This window comes from Cavia porcellus, unplaced genomic scaffold (assembly GCF_034190915.1).
Source record: "Cavia porcellus strain 051 isolate PalLab524CR breed Dunkin Hartley unplaced genomic scaffold, mCavPor4.1 scaffold_29, whole genome shotgun sequence".
Taxonomy (NCBI): Eukaryota; Metazoa; Chordata; class Mammalia; order Rodentia; family Caviidae; genus Cavia; species Cavia porcellus.
The window spans coordinates 36509788-36537345 of record NW_026947512.1 but is presented as its reverse complement, the minus strand read 5'-3'; the positions used below and the strand labels follow the sequence as shown (position 1 = coordinate 36537345).

The 27558-nt window shown below is 34.2% G+C and overlaps 1 protein-coding gene across 8 annotated transcripts in view; it reads left to right on the top strand.

The window, feature by feature from the left end:
* Positions 1–27558, top strand: part of Hmcn1 (hemicentin 1) — a 398189-nt gene that overhangs the window by 333128 nt on the left and 37503 nt on the right. For all 8 annotated transcript variants that reach the window (XM_063240159.1, XM_063240157.1, XM_063240158.1 and 5 more), the window contains 16 exons: positions 976–1112; positions 4804–4945; positions 5988–6132; positions 6658–6785; positions 7058–7214; positions 8927–9048; positions 9231–9395; positions 10704–10811; positions 11352–11489; positions 11611–11745; positions 15474–15743; positions 18088–18278; positions 21993–22206; positions 23742–23876; positions 24474–24664; positions 26898–26979. In XM_063240159.1, the coding sequence (XP_063096229.1) occupies positions 976–1112; positions 4804–4945; positions 5988–6132; positions 6658–6785; positions 7058–7214; positions 8927–9048; positions 9231–9395; positions 10704–10811; positions 11352–11489; positions 11611–11745; positions 15474–15743; positions 18088–18278; positions 21993–22206; positions 23742–23876; positions 24474–24664; positions 26898–26979 (2460 nt within the window). The remainder of the gene's footprint in view (positions 1–975; positions 1113–4803; positions 4946–5987; positions 6133–6657; positions 6786–7057; positions 7215–8926; positions 9049–9230; positions 9396–10703; positions 10812–11351; positions 11490–11610; positions 11746–15473; positions 15744–18087; positions 18279–21992; positions 22207–23741; positions 23877–24473; positions 24665–26897; positions 26980–27558) is intronic.

Here is a 27558-nt window from a genome sequence, read left to right as displayed (position 1 = left end):
CAGTTTATAGATTTTCATCGCTATTGACAACACCTAGCCTATTAGCTTTATTTTGAAAGTTTCTGTAAGTATACTTTTTTAGTTATATACACAAGTACTTTTAAGAATTTTGAAACAGTGCTGAATTATCTTTTAGGAAATTCATGTCAATAGGGCATAGTCCCAACATTACTTTTACACAAAGATTGAAATTACTCTTAATGTGGAAGATTGTTTAAAAAGATCTTTATTTCATTTTTGTAGCCTTAATAACTAGGCTAAGATTTAAGTTCTAGAATTTCAAACTGTCGAGGATTTAAGTCCCTTCTCTTATCCACACACAAAAATTAGATCTGCCATTAATTAATAGTAAATTCTGTATATAAAAGTAACATGTATAAAAATAACAAATGTATTTCTATATATCTAGGAAATTTCTGTATATTGTTGTGGGCAGTTCCTGATTCCATAAGTTTAAGGTTAATATTCAAAGAAAATTACTACCAGGTGTAAGCCCTGACCAAGTGACTCCTTGGCACATTCATTTCTTTGCCAGTCAAATGATTATATCATTTTTATTGTCATTCATGTAACTTTTAAAAGAGTTTTATTAATTTATGGAAAGTAATAAATAATGTTTTAAAAATTTCCAGTTTATTAGGCAGTTATAGTGGTACATGGTTTTAATCCTGGCACTTTGGGAAGCTGAGACAGGAAGGTAGAAAATTGGAGCCCAGTTTGGGAAGTTTAGCAACGTCCTCTCTGAAAATGAAATGGCTGGAAATGTGGCTTGGTACAAAGACTCAGGGTTCTATCCATAATACCTCCCCATAAATGCACTTTGTTAATTATGCTATAAATTAAGTGATTCATATTTTAAGTTTATGTTTATTTCATGTACCAACACTAAGGGCTAACTTTTGTTTAATACTAGTAGGTTAGATCACTTTGTATCCCTTTTATTGATAGTTTTTGGTATCTTGTTTTCATACCTAGTGCCCCCTAATATTGCTGGGACTGATGAACCCCAGGATGTCACTGTATTACAGAACAGACAGGTGACATTGGAATGCAAATCAGATGCAGTGCCCCCACCTGTGATTATGTGGCTCAGAAATGGAGATCAGTTACAGGTAAATCTTTTTCTAAACTCTGCAGATGCATTTTTGAGACAAAAACTTATAGAATTAACAGTTATTCAACAGTGCAAAAGTAAGCACTGGATATTTTAATCTATTGCTTTTTTTCCTCAGCTTTAGCTTAGTAGTTGGTTATGGGTCAAAGCAGATATTTAGATTCGTGATACTGGTAATGTGTCGTCTGGTGCCCATGAGTTAAAGTCCAGTTTGAAACTCTGAGCCATCTCTTTATCTGAGAATGAGGACAAACTCCAGTGTCTCAAAAGAGCTGAACTGTCCTATCAAGAGCTCTAGAGCCAATTTGTTACTGAAATTACCTGGATGAAGTCTGGGCCAAAGATCTGTAACACCCTTAGATAACAACACATGGCTAGGACTGGAATCCCTGAAGAGCACAGCTACCTAAAGCTTTCCATGTTCCAGTGATGCCTATCTGTTGTGAGGATACCACAGTGCAGGATTCTTAGTGGCCATTTAGTGCCAAGCTGAAAGCTCTGATTTTCAATGCTGAAATTGTTTTTATTTAGTACTTACTTATTCTTGCTTCTAACAGTTAATTATAAAATGAGATTGTGTCCCCTAACTCCTAACGCATACAGAATTTCACCACCAAACAAGACAAATACCAAATATGTAGAACTTGTGTTCAGAGAGTTATTTACCTGCTACATTATTATATGTATCACTCTTCTTATGATTCTGTTTCTTTATTAATTGTGTGTTCTGCTAAAATATTAGGCACTATGGTGACCACTGTTGGTTCTCTTGAGTTGAATCTGAATATTAAAAGACAGACAGGTAAATCCAAGATTACAGGACAGATATTACTAATAAATTATGTGCTAGTAGGGATCATAGTCATTTATATAATGAAAATAGAGGCTCATAATTCAAGCTACAGCATAAGGAATGGCCCAGGGAAAGGGAGAATTTAGGGTTGGGAATGCAATGGTAAAAGACTGGCCTAGCGTGCAAGAGGCCCTGGGTTTGAAACCCAGAAATGTAAATTTTTTTTAAAGAATAAAGAAGCATAGTTTATTTATTTATTTATTTTTGGTGCCAGGGATCAAACTCACCACCATGTGTTTGCAAGGCAGCTGCTTATGTCGCTGAGCTAAATTCACAGTAACAAGTGTAGTTTTAAAGATTAGCTATATATTGAATGAGAAAGAAGAAAGGGATTCTAGTCATGGAGTCATAGCATGTACAAAGCCATTACAAGAAAAGAAATGCTATCTTCCAGGAACAACAAATTGCTTAGTATGGTTGCAGTATACATTGATTAAAATCATTTGATGTTTTCTCATACTTTCCAGAATTCTGGTTAATTCAATCTAGTTCACCATGCCCTTCATGCTCTGATGTCTCCTCTGTAGTCTCATCTTCCACGTGTCACTCTAAGTCATTCTGATGATGCCTGTCTGCTGATAGTAACATCTTCTAGTATGTTACTCTGTCCTTAAAAGTTAAAGGAAGGACCCAGTGAATGTTATTAATGGAACAGTCAAAGCTAATTCCAGATAGAACTAAGTGATATCAGCACTGGGAAAGGAGGAGTTCACCAGTGATTAAAAAAGACATGAGTTCAGGTTTAGATTTTGTGAGTCTGAGTTATTAATATATTATCCAAAAAGATTCCAGAAACCACCAGTGATAGGAGTTCATATTTCATCAAAATAATCTTTGAATTGGTAGTTAGTATTTTCTCTAAAAAACAGATGTTTGGTTTAATAGTTCTCTGGTGTAAGCTGTTGTTAAAGTCCTAAGTTTTGTACAAGATTGACTAGAATGTACAGAATTTGAGAAGACCAGTAAAATAAAAATAAAAGTAGGCAATAATGCAATTACAAGGTGAGCAAAGAAAAATGATGAGTGGAACTGAGAATAAAGACTTAATGAGCTATTGTTAAAAGCAGGAAGCATTTGTGTCCTGAAAACCAAGTGAAAAAAAAAATAACCGCATAAGGTACAAATTAAGTTGTGTCCATTGGCTTTGGCGATACATAGAGATGACTGAAGATTTGAACGATACTTCTTTAACAGAGTGAATAAAATATAAGGTCTACTTATTGGAAGGATTAATGAAACTATTTGAGTATAAAGGAAGAGGCTGAAGGTGTAGGAGATAGAATGGCAAGTTTGTAGGACAGGACATGTTTGAAAGAGACTGAAACCTGTATCACAGGTGTCAGTAACATAGCCTTGGTAGAAGGGTCAATATTTTCACCCTTCCCAGAGATTGAGAAGTAAAAAAGAAAGTTTGCATTTGTGGCCAGAGTGGGAAAAGCAGAAATTTAAGGTGTAGGACTCTGACATTCTCAGAGAAACAGGAAGCATGGTCTAGAAAACAAAATTATATCTGAGGAAGGAAACTGAAGGAAATATTTAGAAAAATCACTGGCAGCAAATGGCAGAAAAATCAGAGAAAGCAATAATGAGACTTGTAAGTTAGGACGTAAGTTTTTCACCAGACAAAGACATAAGAATCATTTATGGGGCTGGGGATGGAGTGTAGTGGAAGAATGTATACCTGGCATATTGTGAGGGTTTAGGTTTAATCCACAGCACCCTCCAAAAATGATTAAAAATTTTTATTAGCCTAAAACCATGCTTTAGCCACATAAAATTTTAAAATTATTATGTTTCACAAAATGTGCCACATATGCTTAAGAAATCATTTATTTCATCAGAGATAACATGATTTAATCTATTCTCAGTAACAGTGAAAGGCCTACAGAAGATAAATGGACGCGAATGGTGTATTTTAGCAATTGTATTAGCACGGAATTAGAAAGAAAATCTTCCATATTCTTTCTGAAGTGATTTCATCACATGCACAATGAGATAATTGTTCAAGATTCACCCTGGCATGATTTAATAAATACTAACATTATATTTATCATTTACATTAAAATTCTCTTTGTTTCTATTTCATGAGTTATATTTAATAACAGAGATGAGACTTCATCGTTGATGTATTTTTATAATTCACAGTCTCGTGCCTAGAAACAAACAAAAAACTTCACAAATATTTGTAAACTAAAATAATTCATTTGCTGGTTTTCAGAATGTTGTAAGATAGTGTTTTCCTTCTGTGTTAACCAAAGTTAACTTCGTAGGAAGGAATTTACCAGTTATAACTGACCAAACTCAAAGTCAGTAACTGAAATGAAAAAGAGAGGAAATTCATAGACCACTTGGTGAATGTAGGCTTTAGACCTTCCTAGATGCAGAGGCTTTGGTTACCTAGTGAAGCATATATGTGCTTTGTTTGAAGGTCAACTCTGCCTGCTTTGTCCTAGATTCATTCCAGAGTGCTCCCATGTCAGATTGCCACTAGGCAAATGTCATTCTCATAACTTCTGGTTACTGTGAAAAGCACACACCTGATGTCTGCAGCACCTCGGCAAAAGTCTGAGCAAGTCTGATAGTCTTTTGATTTGAATCACCTGTCCATCCAAGAATGCTTGTCCTCAGGGGTGAGGGGGTCCCTGCTTGTCCCCTTAGCTGCACTCCTTGCAGTAGTTCCAGGGATTTTCGATACTGCAAATGATGGAGTAGAGCAAATGCGAACATTGACAGGGAGCAACTTTACAGTTCACTTTACTTACATCTGATGCTAGAATATAACACCATATTCTCTTTTTCTAATATTTTCATGATAAATTTCACTTGCTGGATCTAGGCAACACCTCGAGTGAGAATCTTATCTGGAGGAAGGTATTTACAAATTAACAATGCAGATCTAGGAGACACAGCAAATTATACCTGCGTTGCCAGCAACATTGCAGGAAAGACGACAAAAGAATTTTTTCTCACTGTAAATGGTAAGAAAAGCACTCACTGTTTCACAACCTAAACGTTTAACTTCTGACATTCAAGACATGAATCTTTTTTTCTTTCATGTTTCATATGAAATGAGTCTTATGGATACCCTACTTGAAAAAGAAAATATGTAGTACTTTTTAAAAACTATAGTGCAAACAAATTGTTTCAAAAATATATAATTATAGATATGTTAGGCCATCTCAGAGCATAATATACATATCCATTAGTTATTTAACAGATCCAGGCATTTTTCGTCACTCAGGTCAAGCCATTTAAGGAAGTCAATTACTCTGAGTCTCCAGGTGACAATTTGCCCATCATTTAGTTCATCTTTATTGGTGGTCACTTAAGAGTATCCTGTGTATTTTTATAGTAAGGCAATTTTCTTAAATACTACTGTAATAGTAATTTTCCCAAATATGATATCTAAATGCCAAAACTTGCCAAAATTCAGAAAGATAACTTATACTTGTCTCTCAAACAGTCCCTCTGGACTTACAATATATGAAATTTCACAAGATATTGGGTGACCTATACGACTAATACCTCTAATGCTAACATTAAAATTCAGACATTCTAGTCCCACATGAATTTAGTGATTTATAAAATACATGTTCTGTGACTTGCGTGATTAAACACAGATGTGCTTTTCATTAAAATAGTCCATTCTCTGTTCTTTATTTAAAGTGAAGTTGTTCCAGTGTTAACATTCTCTGGCCATTATTTGTCCAAAGATAAATAAGAGATATCATCTTTAATTTACATCAAACTGAGCTGATTTTTATTTAAGCCTCTCTCACAGACAGCCAGCTTTCATACACCATGTCAGGATTTTTTAAAAAATCCTCCTTCCTGTCTACTCTTAATTTTTAAACATAGAATGTCTTCAGTAAAATTTCTGGGATGAAATCCCAATTATATTCATACTAACCTAGATCAGTGTAGACAAGCTGTACATTTGACTCAACCTTTACTTTGTATTTAATCTTCAGGCTCTATTATTTAGTCTGACTGACCTTTTGATGTATGTCTCTCATGCAGTTCCTCCAAACATAAAGGGTGGCCCTCAGAGTCTTGTCATTCTCTTAAATAAGTCTATCATACTGGAATGCCTTGCTGAAGGTGTGCCAACCCCAAAGATAACATGGAGAAAGGATGGAGCAATTCTAACTGGGAATCATGCAAGGTAATAGTTCTGGAAAAGGAGAAACAATGCTATTAGAATAAAAATGTAAATCCCGGTTTTTATCTCCAGTGCAATATTTTTGTCTTGTTATACTCGGAATTAGCCTTTTCATCATGATATAAGAATCAAAATTTATATTTTAACAGCATAATTCCTAAGGCTTATGTCTGCCTAATGACTATAATCCACTTGTGATCACACTCTTTAACTGGATATTGTTTCTTATGCTTGGGATCCCAACAGTCTGAGAGTCTGAGATAGGAGGATCACAGTTTGAGTTCATCCTGTGAAAATTATCTAGATCTTGTTTCCAAAAAAATTTCAAGTAAATGTTAAAAAGCTCAGTGTGAAACACGAGTTCAGTCTCCCATACCTTCCCAACCGCCTGCCCCTCTCCAAAATCACACTCCCCTGTTGTATGCATTTATATTTTATCCTGTTATTTCTTCAGGGATATTGTGATTAGTGTAGATTTATATCCTCTGAAATTGAATCAGATGACTTCACTTGTGATCTCTCTTGTAGACATTCCATCTTGGAAAATGGATTCCTTCATATTCAATCAGTACATGTGACTGACACTGGGAGATATTTGTGCATGGCTGCTAATGTTGCTGGGACAGACCGCAGACGAATCGATTTGCAGGTCCATGGTAAATATGCACTTATAAGCAACACCCAGATTTGGGTCAAATGCTAGACTTTATCAACGAATACTATTTAAACAATTGTATTATGAACAGTTAGCAGCTGTATTTTCTCATCATTGTGATTAATATCACAGCACAATTTAAGCTCACAAAGCCGTGCTGTCTTTATAACTATGAGGCAAGTAACCAGAGACTAATTTCAGTTCTGCATAAATACTTTAATAGCATACTGTGTACTGAATGTGTTTCTCTCTTATTTGATGGCTTTGTTTTAGTTCCTCCATCTATTGCTCCGGGTCCTACCAACATAACTATAACAGTAAATGTCCAGACTACTCTGACCTGTGAGGCTTCTGGAGTGCCAAAACCATCAATCAGTTGGAGAAAAAATGGGCATCTTCTTAATGTGGACCAAAATCAGAATTCATACAGGTAAGGAAAATATATTTATTTTTAAAATCTATTCTAATTTTTGTTGGCATATAGTAATTATACATATTTATGAGATACACGGTGACATTTTGATACCTTCATAGAATATGTAATGATCAGATCAGGGGTAACTGGCATGTTACCTCTGATATACATTATTTTTTTATATTGGAAACATTTAAAATCCTCTGCAGTAACTATTTGAATACAATTAACCTTTTCTTCCCATTCATTTCTGTGTACATTAACTGTACTCTCTACCTTTTCCCTTACACCTTTCCAGACTGGTAATCATGAGTCTGTTCTCTAATTCTAAGAAATAAACTTTTTAACTTTCACATATAAGTAAGAACATGGAGAATGTGTCCTTCCATGTGTAATGTACTTCACTTAACAGAACACAGTAAAAAACAATGTAATTGAAAAATCTCACCATTTAGAAACATTCTTTTTAAGGAACCAACATTTAAGCTCTATCAGCAGGGGAAGCAAATAAAGCATAAAGAATTAGCTTATATGTAGAAAATATGTTTTGCTTAATATGGAGTTAGTTTTTCAACCTAAAGTTTTTTAATTATAAGTGTGATTTTTCTATAGACAAACATTATAGATGAATATCAGTGAGGTAGTCAGGATTAAATTTCTATACTGCTTTATTTTTTTAGCATTTTCTGGAATTTAATAAATTCAAAGGATAAAAGCATCATTTGTTATTTCAAAAAACCAAAATATTCTGTAAAATAAAACTTCAGTTGTAGAGTGGAAATCAAACTTTATTTTGTCTTTTTTTCCTTGGATTGCTCAAGCTTTATTGCCATAGCTCATGATAAGGAAAACTATGTTTCTTAAAAGTTAAACTCAAAATCTCTAAGACTTTCTCATCAATACTTGTATATCAGTTGAGCTAAATGATACTTTTCCTGTGAAAAGATGTGTCATGTTACTAAAATTGCTCTCATATATCTGCTTTGACAAAAATCAATTCTGTATACAAGGAAATATGAAGCTGAGAATTTCCATTGAAATTTTATGATCTCTCTCCTTGCCCTTTTACTCAGTTTCTTTATTAAATCTCATAAACATCTAAAGTGATCCAGATTGTTTTAGTTTTGGAGATTTAAAATTATAGATATAGATAACCAAATCAATATCCATATATGTGTATATGTATACACAGTTGGATTCACTATATGGATATATACACTGTGTATATGCTGTGCATACTATGCTTCTCCAAAAAAGGCATCATATGTAAGGAGACAATGAAGCAGAGAAAGGAAGACAGACTGTGATTACCTATTGTTAGAAATAGTCAAATACCAGCCCACAAAATTACTGTGAAATTTTGGGATAATTTATCTGAAACATTCCAGACATTGCCAGGAATTCAAAAAGCAGAGACAATCATCAGTGTGCTCACTACACTGTATGTCTCCTAGGGCAGCAAATTTTATCATAATATACACATTCAGAAAATGTGAGATTCCCTCTCCAGGCAATCTTTCTAGCCAACTGCTTCCCATAAATATCAAATTTGAATGCTTTTCATAGAAATGCAAACCTTGACACACAAAGTTTTATCAGTTGAACGGTACTCCTTTCAATATGAAGGACTTTCATTTCCCTCCAATAACAATGTGATACCATGATGAATTGAGCAAATACGTAAAAACTGACATATGGACTCTCATGCTTTGAAATCTCTCTTCTAGGCTCCTTTCTTCAGGTTCACTAGTAATCATTTCCCCTTCTGTGGATGACACTGCAACCTATGAGTGCACTGTGACAAATGACGCTGGAGAAGATAAGAGAACTGTGGATCTCACTGTGCAAGGTAGAAAGAGCTTAGCAGGCAGATAGAAAGTTACTGTGATGTTATCACTTCATCATTCCACTGCTTTATAAGAGAGCTTCCTTTTCTATGAGTCCAGCATTCACTTTTAGGGCAGAATGAGGAAGAAATATGAAAAGATTTTGGACATGTACTTTTATTTCTCTTTGCTGTCATTGTTTTAGTTCCACCCACCATAGCCGATGAGCCTACAGACTTGTTAGTAACCAAACAGGCCCCAGCAGTAATTACTTGTGTGGCGTCAGGAGTTCCATTTCCCTCAATTCACTGGACCAAAAACGGCATAAGATTGCTTCCTAGAGGAGATGGCTATCGAATTCTGTCCTCTGGTAAGAACAAATAATGATTTTACATCTACTAATTGAATTAATTATTAATGGTTGGCCTCAGGTGGATTTTTGTTGTGCTAAAATAGATGAATGAAATATGAATTCTTGTATTCCTAAATTTAAACATCTGGGGAAAACTGTGTCAAAAGTAGGATGATGAACTAGAGGTAGGGAAAGGGTAGGGGATGAGAAAAAAGAATTAAGATATGTTATGAACATTAACCAACTCTCTATGATAAATGTAGATAATATATACTGCAAACATGCACTAATTAAAATTAATTAATCAGAAAAGAAGTCTGATAATAAAATAACAAGTAATATCTATAATTTATTTGAATATAATAAGCATAATTATTAAGGTTTAGTAAACTCTCTCCTTGTGAATGAATCACATTTTTTCCATTGGCCAAGTGAAATGTTTATTTTTTTAAAAATTCAATGTGAATTGAAAATTTGAAGATACTCTATCAAAATATCTGAGATAATAAGTTTAAAAAAGGGCTCTTGCTTTCAAAATTTTTATTGATAAGCAAGAAAGGCTAGTTGTTGCACATAATATTTGACAATTTTTGACAGTGCTAATAACCATCATTTATACAATTTATAAGACTGACGAGAAAAAAATAATCCACCAAAATGAAAATGTGATGCACATTCATGTTTCTGAAAATCTACCCTGCACTATGAGGATACACTAGAGATAACTAAAGTAGCAACTAATATCCTGAGACTTCATAAATATGTGCATATTATTCTAAGAGAAGCGTATTTCTTTAATAGAAGAGAAATAATGGAGGATCGTTCTCAAAATGCAATTTCACTTTTAAGACAGAATATTGTGGCCATCTCAGAAACTTGTATAGATTGGCAGTGGTTCAAATCTTAAAATGTAAAATAACTACCCTACAGCATAATCACAAAATATTGTGTTAATAAAATGCTTTAGAACCTTTTCAAAATGTTAACCAGAATTATCACACACACACAGCAACTGCATTCCCAGTATCTATTCAGGACATCTGAAACATGCATGACTTGGTTGTGGGTTTTCATATAGCATCATTCACAATACCCCAAAAGTAGAACATTTCATTGAATTGGACACTTCAATTCAATTTAAGGTGTGTAAATTATGCCTCAACAAAGCTCTTAGTAATTTTTTAAAAACTGTGCTGGGCATTCTGTGATGCAAGTACAGATGTAAGACAGGACCACTATGCTTGGTGCAGAGAACACACACTGAGACAGACATAATTTGTTGTATAAAAAGAATGCACAATACATTAAAACTTTTTTTCTATTTAGGAACAATTGAAATATTTGCCACCCAATTAAACCATGCAGGACAATATACTTGTGTTGTTAGGAATGCAGCTGGCTCTGCCCACAGACATGTGACCCTTTATGTCCAAGGTACGGATAGTTATTTACTCATTGAAAACTTGCTGGGTGGGCTGGGGGAATAGCTCAGTGATAAAGCACTTTCTGGCGTGTACAAAGCACTGGCTTTGCTCTCCAGTACAAGAGAGAAAAAACTTGTTGGATTTGGAGTTTGTGTTTGTTTGTTAGGGTTTTTAAAATCCATGTTTATTCTTGAAAGATATTACTGTAGATAGCTATACATGATAGAACCATAGTAGTATCTTGGGATATGAAAGACTGGAAAATATTTTCTAGAGACTAAAAAAGATAGAAATGGCAAACCACACAAAGCAACCCCAGAATTATATTTCTTCTTGGGTTTTTATAATCTGTTCCTATGTCTAGTCTTCCAATAGAATTCTTCTAATGCAAGCACTATCATAGCAAAACATAGCCAATATTAAGTCTTTCTTGAATAATCAGATCATTAACACTGTGGAAATATGGATCTGAGCATAGTAAAACTCATCACTACAGTAGGCATTTCCACCACTGACAAGTGCTTGTTCTTTTGATTGACCGGTTTTACAGAGCCTCCAGTTATTCAGCCCCAACCAAGTCAACTAGATGTCATCCTAAACAATCCCATTTTATTACCGTGTGAAGCGACAGGGACACCGAGTCCTTTCATTTCTTGGCAAAAAGAAGGCATCAATGTCATCGCTTCAGGTACCTACCACTTTCTGTCATGAAAATCATGTCATACTGAGTGCTTTGCAATTCAGAAGGCAGAAATATTTTTTAAACAAAAAGTAAAAATTACTTTTATTCTTTTATAACTATGATACAGGCAAAAACCATGCAGCTCTCCCCGGTGGCAGCTTACAGATCTCCAGAGCTGTCCGTGAGGATGCTGGCACTTACATGTGTGTGGCTCAGAATTCAGCTGGCACCGCCTTGGGCAAAATCAAGCTAAATGTCCAAGGTATCTAAATCATTCATCTCTGTATTTGCTAAGATGTTTGAACCAATGTATACTCAGTATTCACAGGTCTAAAATGATTATGCACCCTGTTGCTTATAGCTTTCAGCATTATTAGTTTGCTTTATCCTATTAATTTTTCTACCACTTTATGAAAAATAAAGTTAACATGTTTTAGTTTCTCACATTTGGTGTAAGAAAACTGAAGAATCCATTGTATTTTTAACTTCTACGAAACTCCATTTGTTACCATAGTCACTTCTTTAATTATGGTTTTGTTTCAACATTTTTAGTTACCTACCACTGAAAACATCCCAGAAATATTACATGCAAGACTCTCACAAGTCTTGTATTCTACACTGCAGTAGTATAAAAATCTTGCCAACAATGTGAATCATCCATTGGTCCAATGAATGCATGCTGTATACTTGACTTACCTGTTAGTAGACGTCTCATCTATTAGATTCACAGTCCAGTATTACACTGCTCATATTCATGCAACCCTTATTTTCCTTAATGATGTCCAAAATACAAAAGTAGTGATATTGTAGTTCAGATACATCAAAGCAAAGCACTTTGTATTTTTTCTTGTACAGAAGTAAAAAGCCATAGAACAACATGACTTTTTAAAAGACAGAAACTGCACTCACTAATTTTTCTTACAGTATATCATCTTAATCTCTCTTTTATTATTAATCTATTTCTGTGTCTAGCTTATAAAGTAAACTTTCTCATAGGGAAAATATGTATGCATGAGGAAAAACTTTTGGCATATAGGACCCAGGCCTACCCTCAGCTTCCGAGTTCACAGGTGGCCTTGCAGTGTATCACCTGTGGCACAAGACGGAGCAGTTGTACTCTGTTTTAATGTACCACAAATTTACGTGGTTTGAAAAACTCTTTTTCCTGTAATGCTACCTTAGATACACTGATTGTAATATCAGCATTCTAAGAAACTGCAGTTTAAAAATTCAATGGAAAAAATGTTCTTAAGACAAAGCAAACTTTTTTTGTATTTTACATTAATTGATATGTTCTTGATGTAATTTCCATAGCTTGCATTCACTGCCTTTGTAAATAAGTTATTGGGAAATAGTCTTTAAATTATTGAGTTTGAATTAGTTTTGAATTTCCTTATAGTATGATTTTTCTGTGGTGAATTAATGAATATGATATATCAATGAATGAATATAAACCACTGATGAATGAATGTGACTCATTCAGACTAAATCCAAATTATTTCTATTCTTTAATATGCATTCAACATCAATAACAGAAAAGATACTGAGCATTACAGGTATGTTCTTCCCTTGTGGTATTTATATTTTAATGGAGAAGAAAACATAAACCAAATAAATGAAATGATGATAAATTCTGACCTAGGTTATACACAAAGGAAACAAGAGACAGAAGTAGTGAACAATGGAGATACCTTGGGACATTTTAGATTAGTGTTAGGACAGGCTTCGCTGAGCCATGAAGGTAAGACCTTGGTTGGCGTAAGTGTCCGTGGGAGGGACGACAACATGTGTGCAGTGTCTCCCCAGTGGGAGAGACTGAGAACAGAGCCTGGCCAGACAGTAATGAGCTATAGGAAGAAGGCAGGCAGAACATGAAAGAGATTTCGACAGCAGGCAGGCTTGGTAAATGGACATCTCAGAGTACAACAGCGAAGTTACATGCCACTGGTGTCCTTTATAAGGGTTTAGCTAAGATTCTGATTTGATTTTAGGAAGACCTGTTTTGCTGCTCTATAGATGATTATTTAGGGAGAAGACAAAACTATAATTAGAAAAATGTTCAAAGCTGTCTGAACAGAGTGTTATGGCCCTGGAGAGGAAATGGGTGTGAATTGCAGGGGTGATGAAACAGGGAGTAATAAAGGACATTATTGGGGGTGTAATGACCAGGATTGCTTATGAATTGAAAGGTTGTAAAAAGAGAAAACTTAATGATGCTTCTGAGCCTTGGGTCTGATCTGAAGAATGGACAATAGTGTCATGAGAATATGCAAGAAAAACTATCCTTGAGGAAGGAAATCATAAATTGTTTAATCACATGACATGTAGGAAACTATTGTAGATCTTAATGGAGATGTCAAGTAGAGAGTTCAATATTTGTTGGAACATATGAGAGATGTACAGTATTCAATTATTTGAAAGTATTTAGTATTAAATTCAGGATATGGTATGAGATTATCTAGGAAAATCGGATGAGGACAGAAAAGATTTCTGAGGATAAGGTCCTGGGACAGTGCATGGATAGTAGTGTGACAAATGAGAGAACAGAAAAGGATACAATGCAGTGGACATCAGAAAGGAAATTAGATAGAGGCTAGGAGGTAATAGTGTTTCAATTCTGTCAAATAGAGTTGAGTCAAATAGGATTAAGGTGCAAAAAATATTCACTGGTTTCACCAGTTCAGAGATAATACGAAAGAATAGTTTCAGAGTTGAGCTTTTTCTTCATTAAATGGTTCAAAGTATTGTTATTAAAGCAATCATAAAGCAGAGATAAAAAGTTAAAGAATGAAAGGTATTTAAGCATTCCAAAAGCAACCAGAGTTAATTGCATTGTCTAGGGGCATGAAAAATTCTGTATAGACTTTGTCCTTACATACAGTACATAATGGTAACCGCAGATTAAACCAAGTGATTTAATTTTGATTGCTATAAATAATCTTAATGTGGATATTCATAATTATTCTATATGTCCTTTATCTGAGGTACTGAGAATAAAATCCAAGGCCTTATGCATGATACCCAAATGTCCTAGTCATTTTCTCATTGCTGATGAAATACACAGCAACACAATTTAACAGAACAGAGGATTTTTCTGGCTCATGGTGTTCAGAGGAGTCAGTCCAGACTCAGCTGGCTCTGAGGGAGAAAAGGCATAGTGGAAGGACCTGGAGTAGAAAAGCTGCTCAAGTCATGGCAGCCAGAAAGCAGGGAGCAAAGGGAGGGATATATGGCCTTTCAAGTCAACACCCCCAACCTGCTACTTCCCACCAGACTCCCTCCTAACAGCATGTTCAGCCCTCAGCTGTTCAGTAGGTTCATCCATAACAGAAAGCACTTTACCACTAAGCTACATGAGCTGCTTTAACATGTCTTTTTAGGGTGAATGTTTCAAGACTTCATAGAATGTCCAGCCCATTGCCTATTATTATCACTGGGAAAATAAATTTTTACTATAGTCTTTCCATAGGTTTCTGAGATGAGACAAGTTTTACTTATATGATTATTTCCATGATCCATGCATTTAGTCAATTGCTCATTCACTGAAATAATGCTTTATGAAATTTTAACACTGAATATGAGATATGATGCTAAATCCAGTAAAAAGTGAATGACTTAAGCAATAGAATATTCTGCAAAGTATCAGCTATCATGTGACTCATACACATGAGCTAATGTAGCTTAAATATTCTAGACACATAAATTTTCATAAATATATTATCTCATTATTTAAAATTGAGTATTAATTATCTTTGCTTGTTCATTTATAAAGATTAATTTTCTAAAGTAAGCTCAATGAATTTTAATGTTCAAAACAAAACAAACTATAATAATCAAACAAACTATAATAACAAAACAAACTATAATAATCCTTTATCAATGATGTGGTAAACAGGATTTTGTTTCTTGCTGATGTTACTTCATTTTGCTAGAGTAGTGCTGTTATACACTTGTGCTTTAAAAATGAGGTTTAAACTTTCTATCTTTTAGTTCCTCCAGTCATCAGCACTCTCCCAAAGGAATATATCATTGCTGTGGATAAGCCCGTTATGTTGCCCTGTGAGGCAGATGGTCTTCCACCACCAGACATTACATGGCATAAAGATGGGCATGTGATTCTGGAATCCATCCGGCAGCGCATCCTCAGCTCTGGGGCTCTGCAGATAGCATTTTCTCAGCCTGATGACACTGGCCAATACACATGCATGGCAGCTAATGTGGCAGGATCCAGCAGCATAAGTGCCAAACTCATTGTCCATGGTGAGTTACTTAATATGAATTATTTTAGTCTCCTGCATTACTATGTCAAAGTGAAAAGACCACTATGAGCAAACATAATGGATATCAAAATCACATAAATCAGTAATTCAGGGCTAGGGGTATAGCTCAGTGATAGAGCACTTGCCTCGCATTAGCAGGCCCTATATTCAGTTCCCATTTGCAAAACACAAACACACATGAAACAAATTATCTAAAATGTGTGTGTGTGTGTGTGTGTGTGTGTTGTAGGTGCCTTTGCTCTTCACAACTGTTACTCCTGTGTGCATGTATGAATGTATAAGAAAATTATATTAATAGTGCCAGGAAAATTAATATGTGTTCACTGGCTCCCTAATACTGTGATTATTGGGATCTGTCCTCAGATTATGAGAATTTCACTTGTGTTTTTGGGACTCTTCTGCCTTATGTTTTGAAGCTTCAAATCATTTTGGCTCTGAATTAATCACCATATGTCTATATTATGAATACAGTTTGAACCTAATAGGAACTGAAGATCTAGCTGATTCATTATTTTAAAGTAGCAAGCAATTTATCTGTACTGTTTCACAACAGAAAACTACCCACTTTTCTTTTGTATTAAAACAACTAGCAAAACACCTAAAAAATCAGATTTAAGGTATTTTATTGACTATTTTAAGCCTAAAGATAGAAACTCTGTTAACATCAGTGATAGGAAACAATGACGCCTGCTCCCGCTACTGTTTACAGGGTCACTCTTATTTTAAAGAGCAATTTTTGCTTTTCATTTTTTTCAAAAATTTATGAAAGTTATTTTTCAAGTGTATTCAAATGTACTACGCTTACATAGGTAGAGTAATACTTTCATATGGAATCTTTTTAAATTTAATAGACTAACAATTAGTCAAAATTTAAAATCTTTGCTTAAGAGTTTTCCGAATACTATTTGTGCTTTCAATTTATATAACTGAACTAATCAATGTCATCCCTTTACCTTCAAATAAATAATAATTTCTTTTCAAGTATTCATAGAAAATTTATAAAAGTTGACCATGCACTAAAAAGCAAAGAAATTATTAATAATTCTTAAAAATAAAGAGCACAATTTCTTCCCACCAGGCAATAAAAAATTTGTAATGAATTTATTGCCTAAACGCCAAGCAACTTTAAAAAAAAATACTCTTCCAAATAACAAGTGTCAAAATATTGCTTTTATTTTTAGATAATATATAAAGTGATAAATATGGCACTATATAAAAATGTATAGTGTGTTACAAAACCTAAAATCCACTCTAAAATAATAGCCTTAAGTATTTCTTTTTCGTTTTGAAATGTATTTATGTTATGTCTCTCTAATCCCTAGCAAAAGAGAAATAATCTCAAGAAAACCAAAAAAAAAAAAAAAAAACCCAGAAGAGACAAGAAAATCACAGCATGAACTAATAAGAAATAAATTATATTTATAATTGCACTGATCAAAAGACACTTTTGTCTTTTCCAAATTGTATATAATGTTCATGCATATCCTTATTCATCTAATGTTTGTGTATTTACTCATATAGTCAAGAAGAATTAGAGAGGAAAAACTAAAGGTTATACATAATTTTACTTTTGCTGAGACCAACTATTGCCTTGTCATTTTATAAACATCACAAGATTGGTCCCTTTCTCTCATATGTTTGAATAATTCCAAAATTAGTTGTTTTAGGAAGGCAGAATATATTTTCTGTCTGCTTCAAGAATTTTTAATGCATTTTAGTCTTTCCTTTAGCAAAAAATATCTTGTTTCTCAGTCCACTGAAGTATTTTTCAGACATTATTGTATTCAACTCATCTCCATATTGCCTAACTTAAAGTGAGGGGAGGGAATTACTCACAGGAAGTACTTAGTATTACAATGTTTGGAGTCATGAAATCACTAGAAAATTTTCTTCTGGGACAATATAAAAAGTTAATTAAATATCTGCTTTTACTTGTATTTGTTTTACACGAAATGCTGCAGTAATCATTTTTCTCTAGCAATTGTTGACATTAAATATAGGGTGAATGCTTTGCAGTATTTTATAGTAACTATCATTAGTTCATTCTCTTAGTAATGCAAGATAAATCCAGCATTTATAAATTATATAAATGGTGTTAGTTTTCATTGGTTGCATGATTGGTTGAGGAAAACTCAGAAAGCCAAATCAAAGCATTGAAAAATTTGCTGCTTTTATAGTAAATGAATCAATATAAAATAATTTTTTGTATTTCTAGCAAAATTAACCTCAAAAGAGCCCTTTCTGTGTTAATCTTCAATGTGAATAAAGTCATTATTGAACTCAAGTTCCTAGAAGGCTGACTGTCCTTTCTAAACTCTTCATAGTACCACCCAGGATCCGAAGCAGGGAGGCTCATTACACGGTCAATGAGAACTCACAAGCCGTTCTGCCCTGTGTGGCTGACGGAATTCCCACGCCAGCCATTAGCTGGAAGAAGAACAATATTCCTTTAACAAACCTGTTAGGAAAATACACTGCACAACCATATGGAGAACTCGTTTTAGAAAACGTTGTGGTAAGTTCAGTAAACATGAACAGATACCTTAAACCACTAACTTAACTTCTTCTAGTAACTTATCTTGCAAATGAAGGAAAATATCTGGGTACAGAGGTGCATAGCTGTAATCCTTCTGAGAGGCTAAGGCGAAAGGATGAAAAGATGAAGCCTAGTCTAAGCAAATTAGCAAGATGCTCTCTCAAAGTAAAAACAAATTTTTAAAAAGGGCTGGAGTTGTAAAAAAGGGCTGGACTCACTCACCAGAGAGAGGACGGTTGAAGAGAATCTTACTAATTCACATCACAAGATTAATTGTTCACAGATTTTGTTTCATGTCCCTGGCATGAGAGAAGTGCATTTATTAGATAATAGGAACTCATAAATGGCCTCCTTCTAAAATTGTCTTATTTTTGTGGAATCTATTTCTAGCAAATAAAATTCTAAGTATCTAGAGTATATTTTGTGTTTGTGCCCATGTATTATTTTAAAAAGACTATGAGAGAATACGAGGTAAAATACAAAAAAATAGTTTTCTTTTTAAAATAACCCTTTAATCAAAACCTTAATTTGAAAACTAAAATTCTAGGTCCCTCTGCAAACAGAATTGTACAGTTTTTTTTTTTTTTTTGAGTGGCATGTCTCTAGATCTGTAGAATAATAGCTATCTCAGGTTTTCAGTAGTAATCTATTTGAAGAGAAAGCTATGTATATGTGCACATACACGAGTTTTTAAAAATCATGTGGTTTGAGAGTATCAACATTTGACAGGATTGGTGCCTTGGTCACAAACTTAATTTGCTCAGCTATTCTGGGGAAGATGCTGAGATTGTGTTTGTGTGGAGAAGGTGACCACGATCCTGTTCATCACCCTATGCGAGTTTGCAAAAGAAAGCCAACTTCTGGCAAATGCTTTGGTTCAGAACCATATTGTTCACAAACAGATTCATTTGTGAAATGAGCTATTTCTTTACTAGACTGTTATGTGAATCAGTTTCATCTGTTGAATATAATGTGTAATTTTTCATGATCCTTCAAAATGCTTAAATTTTACTATGAAAACTTGTTGGGATTAAATTTGAACAAATTACAATGATAAAATGAACCATCCTCACTTTAGAGTTTAATCTGAGCCAGTTAGCAGGACCTTGGGATTATTGGTTACACAGCCAGTGCCAGGCCATGTCCTAATGCAATTGGCTCTGCCACTAAATGTATTTATTTAAATCTATGCTTATACCAATGATAAGATTTACCTGTGTTTTATATAACACTAAGAAAAAAGTAATACAGCTAAGTACTATAGCAGATAATTAATGTTGTATCTCAGTTTCAGAGAGATTAAAAGTTTTAGAATGTGAACTTTATCACTGATAAAATAAAGATACACCTTTTTTGTTTGTTTAAATTAATGGTGATCAACAGTGAGCATTATCTCATACCCAGCAATGTTGGATTTGGCTCCTCAGTCATTCTTCTAGGTTGCAAGGAATTGAATGAGGGAAAAAAATGTTTTACTTTTAGAGACAATGACCCAAGTACACTGAAAAAGACTGAAGAATAAGGAATCTTATAAATACTACATGAGAGACATGAATAAATATTTAGAGTTCTATTTGTGAGTAGTGTGTATATTTCAGATTTTTATTAATTTGAATAGAAACCTTGATTTTTAATTTGAGTTGTGAGTTAGGAATTTCAGAAGAGTTGAGTGGTTTGGAGGTGGGAATACCTTTGTAAGGGGTACAATTTATTCTTGTTTGCCTTTTTGAAAAAAAATACACTGTACAACCAAATATCTATAATAAATGACCCTAAATTTTTTGCTATACTTCCAATTTTTTGCTGCTTCAGTACAAAAAAAAATCTTCCATTTTATGTCCTTTAGTATATCAAAATCAATGCAGTCATCAGCTCAACATTTTTATTGAGCACCTCCTCTGTGATCCACATTAACTTAGGTAGTGAGATACATTAGGGAGGATAAAAATCAAATCTCCTTACACTTACGGAGCTTATTTCTTGAAGAAAAAATAGTGGATAAAATATAATAAAAATACTAAACAATGTATGCAATAAATTAGAAAAATAGTGGTATGAAAAAATAAGTTGTGCCAGGCACAGCAGCATAATTGTAATCCCTGTATTTGGGAAGCTGAGTCAAAAGGATCACTGCAAATTTGAGACCAGCCTGGGCTACATAGTGAGTTCAAGGCCATCCTGAACTACATAGCACACACTGTCTCCAAAAAAAATAATAAAAACTAAAGAGTGAGTGAAGTGTATCAGGAGTTGCAACAGTACAGGTTACAAGTTTTAAATAGGTATTTTACAGTAAGCACCTTGAGGAGGTGAAGTTTGAGCAAAATTTGAAGAAAGGAAGTTAGTCAAGCCAATACTGGGGGAATGGGTTTACCAGGCAGAGAAAATAGGTGCAGCAAAGAATTTAAGATGGAACATGCCTGGTGTACCTGAGAGACAGGAGACCCATGGAAGAAGCAGAATGAGAAAGAAATTAGTTGGAAAAATTGAGGCCTGCTGATATAGGTGCTTGTAGATCATTGGAATGGTTTTGCCTTTTACTCTTAGTAAAAGTGAGAATCCATTGTAGATTTTGAGAAAGGAGTGAGATGCTAGTTGCCTTATCTAGTTGAAGGATTGAATTAGCTATTGTGATAAGTATAAATGATAGAGAAGCAGGGGGTTCTGTTGGGAGGATCGGTGAAGGCAGATAAGAAAAAATAGAACTCAGCATTTTAGCAGAGGAATAAGCAGTGTTAGAATTCTGAAAATAAGACATGAACGACCTGGGATATGAAACAGTTGTCAATGACCTGGCAAAGGGTACAGGTGGTGCCAGAACGGGGACAGGAAATTGGGAGCTCTTCTCCAAAACTGAACTTCTGGTTTCATTGCTCCTTCCTGTACTACTTGTAGTCTTCAAATGACTGTTATGTGTCCTAACATGCAGTTGGGACAAGGAGTTTAAAAGAACTAGAGTTTTGAAATAAGATCTGTGATGACATAGCATAGTTATCTATATATGGATGATGTTTAAAGCCACGACACAAGGAATCGAGTACAGAGAAGGAAAGAGGACCAAAGACTGAGCCCGCTCACACTGTACAATTAGGACGTTAATTCTGAGGGGAAGCCTATATAAGCGGATGGAAAAGAGTGACTTGTGAAGTAGTTGGGAAACTAGGAGAGCAGCCTGGGTCCTGAAAGGCAAGTGAAGACAACAGTTTAAAGACAAGAAAATCACATCAAATAAAATGGGAATGCAATACAAAGGGCAGTGAGAGCTGGCCAATGGCACACTTGTGCATGCAATACTGACTTACTCATTTCCTCTGGTAACTGTGGTGATCATTGGTACCACATTACCCAAAGAGCCAGCCAACTATGTTTTGAAGATGTGATCAGCCTTTGGGATTATTTGTTGAGAGCACCAGTTCACTTAATGCATAGTAAAGTATAGAATCTGAGGATTTCTGAAGTCGTATTGCTCTAAAATGCTTGCTATATTTCTGTAAGATATGGGCTTATGTTTAAATTCCTAAATATTTTAAATTATGTTATTTAGATGTTAACCTGATGGCTTAGACTAAAAGATGGAAAGTTGAATTGCCTTTAGATAAGAGTGCTCCTTTGAGAAACCAGCTCTCCAGTTTTATTTTGTCACATCATACGAGATAATAAAAGCTTTATCACTACAAATCTTTTGTGTTTTAGCAGGAGGATTCTGGCGTCTATACCTGTGTTGCTAATAATGCTGCAGGTGAAGATACTCACACAATCAGCCTGACTGTGAATGTTCTCCCCACTTTCACTGAACTTCCTGGAGATGTGTCACTAAATAAGGGAGAACAGCTACGATTGAGCTGTAAAGCAACGGGCATTCCTTTGCCCAAACTCACATGGACCTTCAATAACAATGTTATTCCCGGTTGGTAATTTAATTCTTAGTAAGTGAATAAATATACCCAGACTATAGCTGTGGGGAATGATTGAGAAGTTACAAATTAAAGGTTGATTGCTTTACATTCTGTAAAATGTATGCTTCAGCTTAGATTTTACCTTCCACCCATATGTACTGTTAGTCATTTTGAAGGAATATTTAATCACAAAACCATATGTTGCAGCTTATAAGTAGATACTTTAGCTTAAAAATAATCCCTCTCCCCATGAAAGACAATAGTGTATATATATATATATATATATATATATATATATATATGCTGTATTTAGCTTATGCTGGACCCCCTTCATCAGTGATAAATGACTTAAGTGGATAGTGTAGGAGTCCTGATGATTTATCTATTTATAGATAAACCTGCTTCTCTTAAATGAATCAAGCTCTGTTATAATAAAGATCAATTGATGAAGGAAATTTCTGTGCATTATGTATTAAAGTAAGGTCTGGGACCCAGGAGCATTCTCCCTTGGGAGGACAAATATCTACTTATTTTCTAGGCTTTGACATCAACATAAAGTCTTCGTCAGTAATGAGTTGTTATTTCCCAAATCTGAGTTCTGAAGCACTGCACCATTACCATTTATGAAATGCTTTCCTGGAAAACCATAAATAGACTTCTATCATAAAGATTTGTGTTAATGGCTGGAATTTATTAGCTATATCATCTTAGTAGTATAGTATACTTTGCTAAAGAAAACAAACTTTAAAAAATCTATTCAGTATTTTATGAAGGTAGAGTACTAATTTAGCCATTTAAACTTTTAAAACTCATTTCTACTTAATATTCAACAATATTAAAGTTTAAAAAGTAAGTGGGGAAAGCACACAAAGTAAAACATTGTATAATTTGATACAGATTTCTGGCTTTAATTAGAATCTTATTTAGCATTAATTGTTTTAAGATTAGTATATTTGCCTCATATTCTCTTCCAAGTGTCTTTATAAATATTTACCATCACCATTTATGATTTATGAGGAAGTTTAAATTATTACAAGTTTGATTATGTTGTCATTATTACCTAACTAACATATATCTTCATGAGTTTCCCTTTGCAATGCCAAGTTAATTGAATTATATTGGCACAAGTTTTCGTGTTATTGATGTAAATTGTTTGGGAGGAAAAGTGGTGAGATAAATGAAATGGAAAATGTTGTATTTCTGAATGAAAGATTTTTAAAACCCAAAGAAACTGTGAGCCAGCTTTAAACATGTTGAGATGAAAGGTGTACTGTAATCTAAACTAAGTTTTAGAAGATGTTTGTTTTTGTTCTCATTTCCTGTTCCTTCAGGTGCTTTCTGTTCTTTAAACAAGCATTTGTAAATGTAGTAAATAACTCAGTGAGAGCCATCGGTGGAAAAGGCTGTCTTGCCCAATGTCATGATGAGATCTCTTTGATTCAGTTGCTGACCACCTCATAAATCTAACCTGCAAACCATTAAGCCATCACGAAACTTTTCCTAAGTTACTGAGAGGCATTTGTTGTTTCTAACTTGTTTCCCTCAGCCCACTTTGACAGCGTCAATGGACACAGTGAACTTGTTATTGAAAAAGTGTCCAAAGAAGATTCAGGTACTTACGTGTGCACCGCGGAGAACAGCGTTGGTTTTGTGAAGGCAATTGGATTTGTTTATGTGAAAGGTACGTAAAAGTACTGCATTTTAAATTTATAATTTGCTTAATAAGTAGTGTGTGATTTGTTTCCTTATTATGTAATAATACAACATAATTTCAGTGTATCAATCCATTTAGTTTGATTTCAGAGATGTACAAATTAATGAGAAAAAATTATATGCATTCATCTCGAATATTTGAATGAAGTAACAAGGTGATTTCATACAAAATGAAGCTGTCCTTTCAAAATACTAAAATTGACAATGGTGATTTAGCGCGAGCAGTTTGACTCTGAAAAGTTAATGAAGTTTTGGTTTTTCTCTTTGTTTTTGGCTTTTTTAGTATGGGATGTGAAGCTAGAGCCTTCTCAATGAACTGTATCCCCGACCCTTCATTTAATAGGTTTTGTTTGTTTGTTCATTTTTTGAGACAGGGTCTTGTTAAATTATCCAGGTTGGGCTTGATCTTGATATCTTCCTGTCTCAGCCTCCCAGGAAAATGCATGCACTTATAAAGTAACACTTCCCCCTTTTTACTAAATTATCTTTCTAAATTGTTATTTTAAAAATCACAAACAAATAATTGGCACTGATTTTTTTCCCTCATCCCTCTCTTACTTTCCAGAACCTCCAATCTTCAAAGGAGATTATCCTTCTAACTGGATCGAACCCCTTGGCGGTAATGCAGTCTTGAATTGTGAGGTAAAGGGAGACCCTGCCCCAACCATCCAGTGGAGCCGAAAGGGGGTTGATGTTGAAATTAGCCACAGAATCAGACAGCTGGGCAATGGCTCCCTGGCCATCTATGGTACCGTGGTAAGTCACATGGTGCTGCACACTTCAGCTACCACAGCCTGTGCAAGTGCCGTGGATGAGAAAAGTTCCTCTTGTGTTTCCATTTAACTCATGAAATCTGAATCAAGTACTTTTTTATTTTAAACCTTAAATTTTTAAATTTCTTTTTAACTGATACACAAAAACATATTATTCACATTACTGAGGTATTATGAAGTGCTTCTATACAAGCATACATTATATAATGTAAGTGGGGTCAAACATACCTCTCTCTTCAAATAATTATTTCTTGATGGTGAATACATTCCAAACCTTTCTTCTAGCTGTTTGAAATGTACAGTACGTTACCATTATCGTGCTCATGCCACTGTGCAGTAACCCAGCACAATTCCTTCCTCTGACTCTAACGCAGTACCCATTGAACAGTCTTTCCCATCTTTGCCTAGTCTTGGTTCCTGTGGCCTCTGATAATTACTCTTCTACTCTCGGTTTCTGTGATTAAACTTTTTCTGTTCTATACATGAATAAGATCATGCTATGCTTGTTTCTATGCCTGTATCATTTCCCTTGAGAGAATGATCTCCAGTTCCACTCATATTGTCACAAATGACAAGATGCCATCCTTATTAGGGCTGAATAACATTCCACTGTGTAAATGCCAGGTTTGCTTTATCCATTCACTAACCAAGTTATTTTTAAGAATAGAGATAACGTGAAATTGATACAACTGATCCTTCTAAATTAAGTATAATTTTGTCGCTTTATTCCCCATCTTTGACCTATTATTTAACATTAGGCAGTAGCTTCCTCAAATCTCTTTTAACAAATTGAAGTTTAAGAATTAAAAGCACAGTAATAAATAAATTACAGGTTAGATTTTAGTAGTAAATGTATGACCATAAGCTTTCTCAAGGCTTCAGTAATTCAGAAAATAAGTGGCATTTTGAGTTATTCTAATTTTGAGATCATGTGGAACAAAAATGAGATAGTTTATGTAACATTTCTTAAACTAGAATACGTATTATTAATTTTAATTTACCTTTGGTACACCTTATCAAGTGCATTTATTATTTAGTTATGTGAAATAATAATTAAAATATATTGCTTAATTACTTAATCCAATGGGCTATTCTCAGACTTTTATTCTTGATTTTGCTTCAGTGTTAACATGTTGATTCTTGCTTCAATTTTCAAACTATTTCTAATTTTAGCTATTTTCACTAATAAATCTCAGACTTCTTCATTACTGCTTTTCTCTTTTTGCTGTAAATTATTTGATTTCTGAAGCTCATAATATTTTTTCTGATACCACTGTTGGTATTAATACTAATTTTTCATAAAACTTTAGATTCCTAAATATATCTCAGCCCTGACATTCTTGCATGTTCCATTTCCTGTTTCCTACTAGACACTTCTATTTGGATAATCTTAAATTGAGCACATATATGCATACAAAATAAGTAAAATTCATACAGAGATCATTTTCTATACCATACATTTATAAGTCTATGACTTATATTTTAAATCATCAATAAAAGTAGTTTATCGTTTTGTCCTGTATTTCAAATTCTCTACACAAAGACTTAAGTAGATGTATGTTTAGTAGGGCTGGGAGTTTAGCTCAACGGCATAAGTGCCTGCCTTGCAAGTGTGAGGTCATGAGTTCGATCCCTGGTACCATTAAAAAAAGAAAAAGACAAAAAAAATTAATCTGTGTCAAATGTATGTTTAGTAATCATCAATATATAGTACTCAGTATTTGTTAATTTGAACTGATTTGTTTAATGCTTTTAAGATACCTATAGAAATCATATTAACATTTTTTCTATTATGACAATGTCATTTTTATTTATTTATTTTTTGAGGGGGTACTGGGGATCGAACTCACAGCTTTGCAATTGCCATGCAGGTGGTTATGCCACTGAGTTAAATCCCCGACCCATGATAATTTTCAATGGATTAATGATTATGAAACAATACTATTTTTGCTATGATGTCCTATTAGTTGTTATTCCTAGAGATCAATGACAGGCTGTTTTGGAAAAGATTGGGTATACAATTCTTCTGTTTTCAGCTTTCTCTTTTTCCTTCCCTTTTTTAAACTATTTATGAGGTTAGACATAAGTAGTTTTTAATGTTTCTACTAACATACCTTCTCAAAGTTAAATTTTTAGGCAGTGTGGTAAAAAAAAAGTGATTTTCCTTGCTCTGTAGGCACATTTTTAAAAAATAAAAGTGCTGCTTATTTTCATAGAATGAAGATGCCGGTGACTATACCTGCATAGCTACCAATGAAGCTGGGGTGGTGGAGCGCAGCATGAACCTGACTTTGCAGAGTAAGCTGCTTGATTAAATCCTGGATGTTTGTTTTAAGAAATGTTGCCTAAAATGTAATGTTAATTGTCTTTAATTATATGGCAGGCATCTTAGTTACAGCTTTCACAGTATATCCAATTTAGTTTTCTGCCATGCAGCAGTTACCATCAAGCACAGAACAAATAGACTTTGCTCACTGATTTTCTATTTTATCTAACATGCACAGTGTAAAATTCCAATTGATTGGTAGAAGAGCCTTTTCTACAACATTTTCAGTGAGTACTCTTTTTAGAGTTCACCACAGTCCTTGAAGGATGTTTATGTATGCACTTTTATAGCTCTTTAAAAATGCTTATTAAAGACTAATATACATGAGCTCAAAAGCCCATCAAATAGACTCCAGTCAGTCTTCCATGAAATAATTGCGTGTCCTGGATGGGATACTTGTGCTTTTCATGGAGGTCTTTAGTAAAAGCCATCAGAAAGGAAAGCTTTCATAAGCAGAAAAAGATGAAATATCTCAACGACCTACTGGAAAGTACAGAACCGTGCCAGAACTGACTTGAAGATGCCATTGGGTGGAAAATTTAAGCAAACCA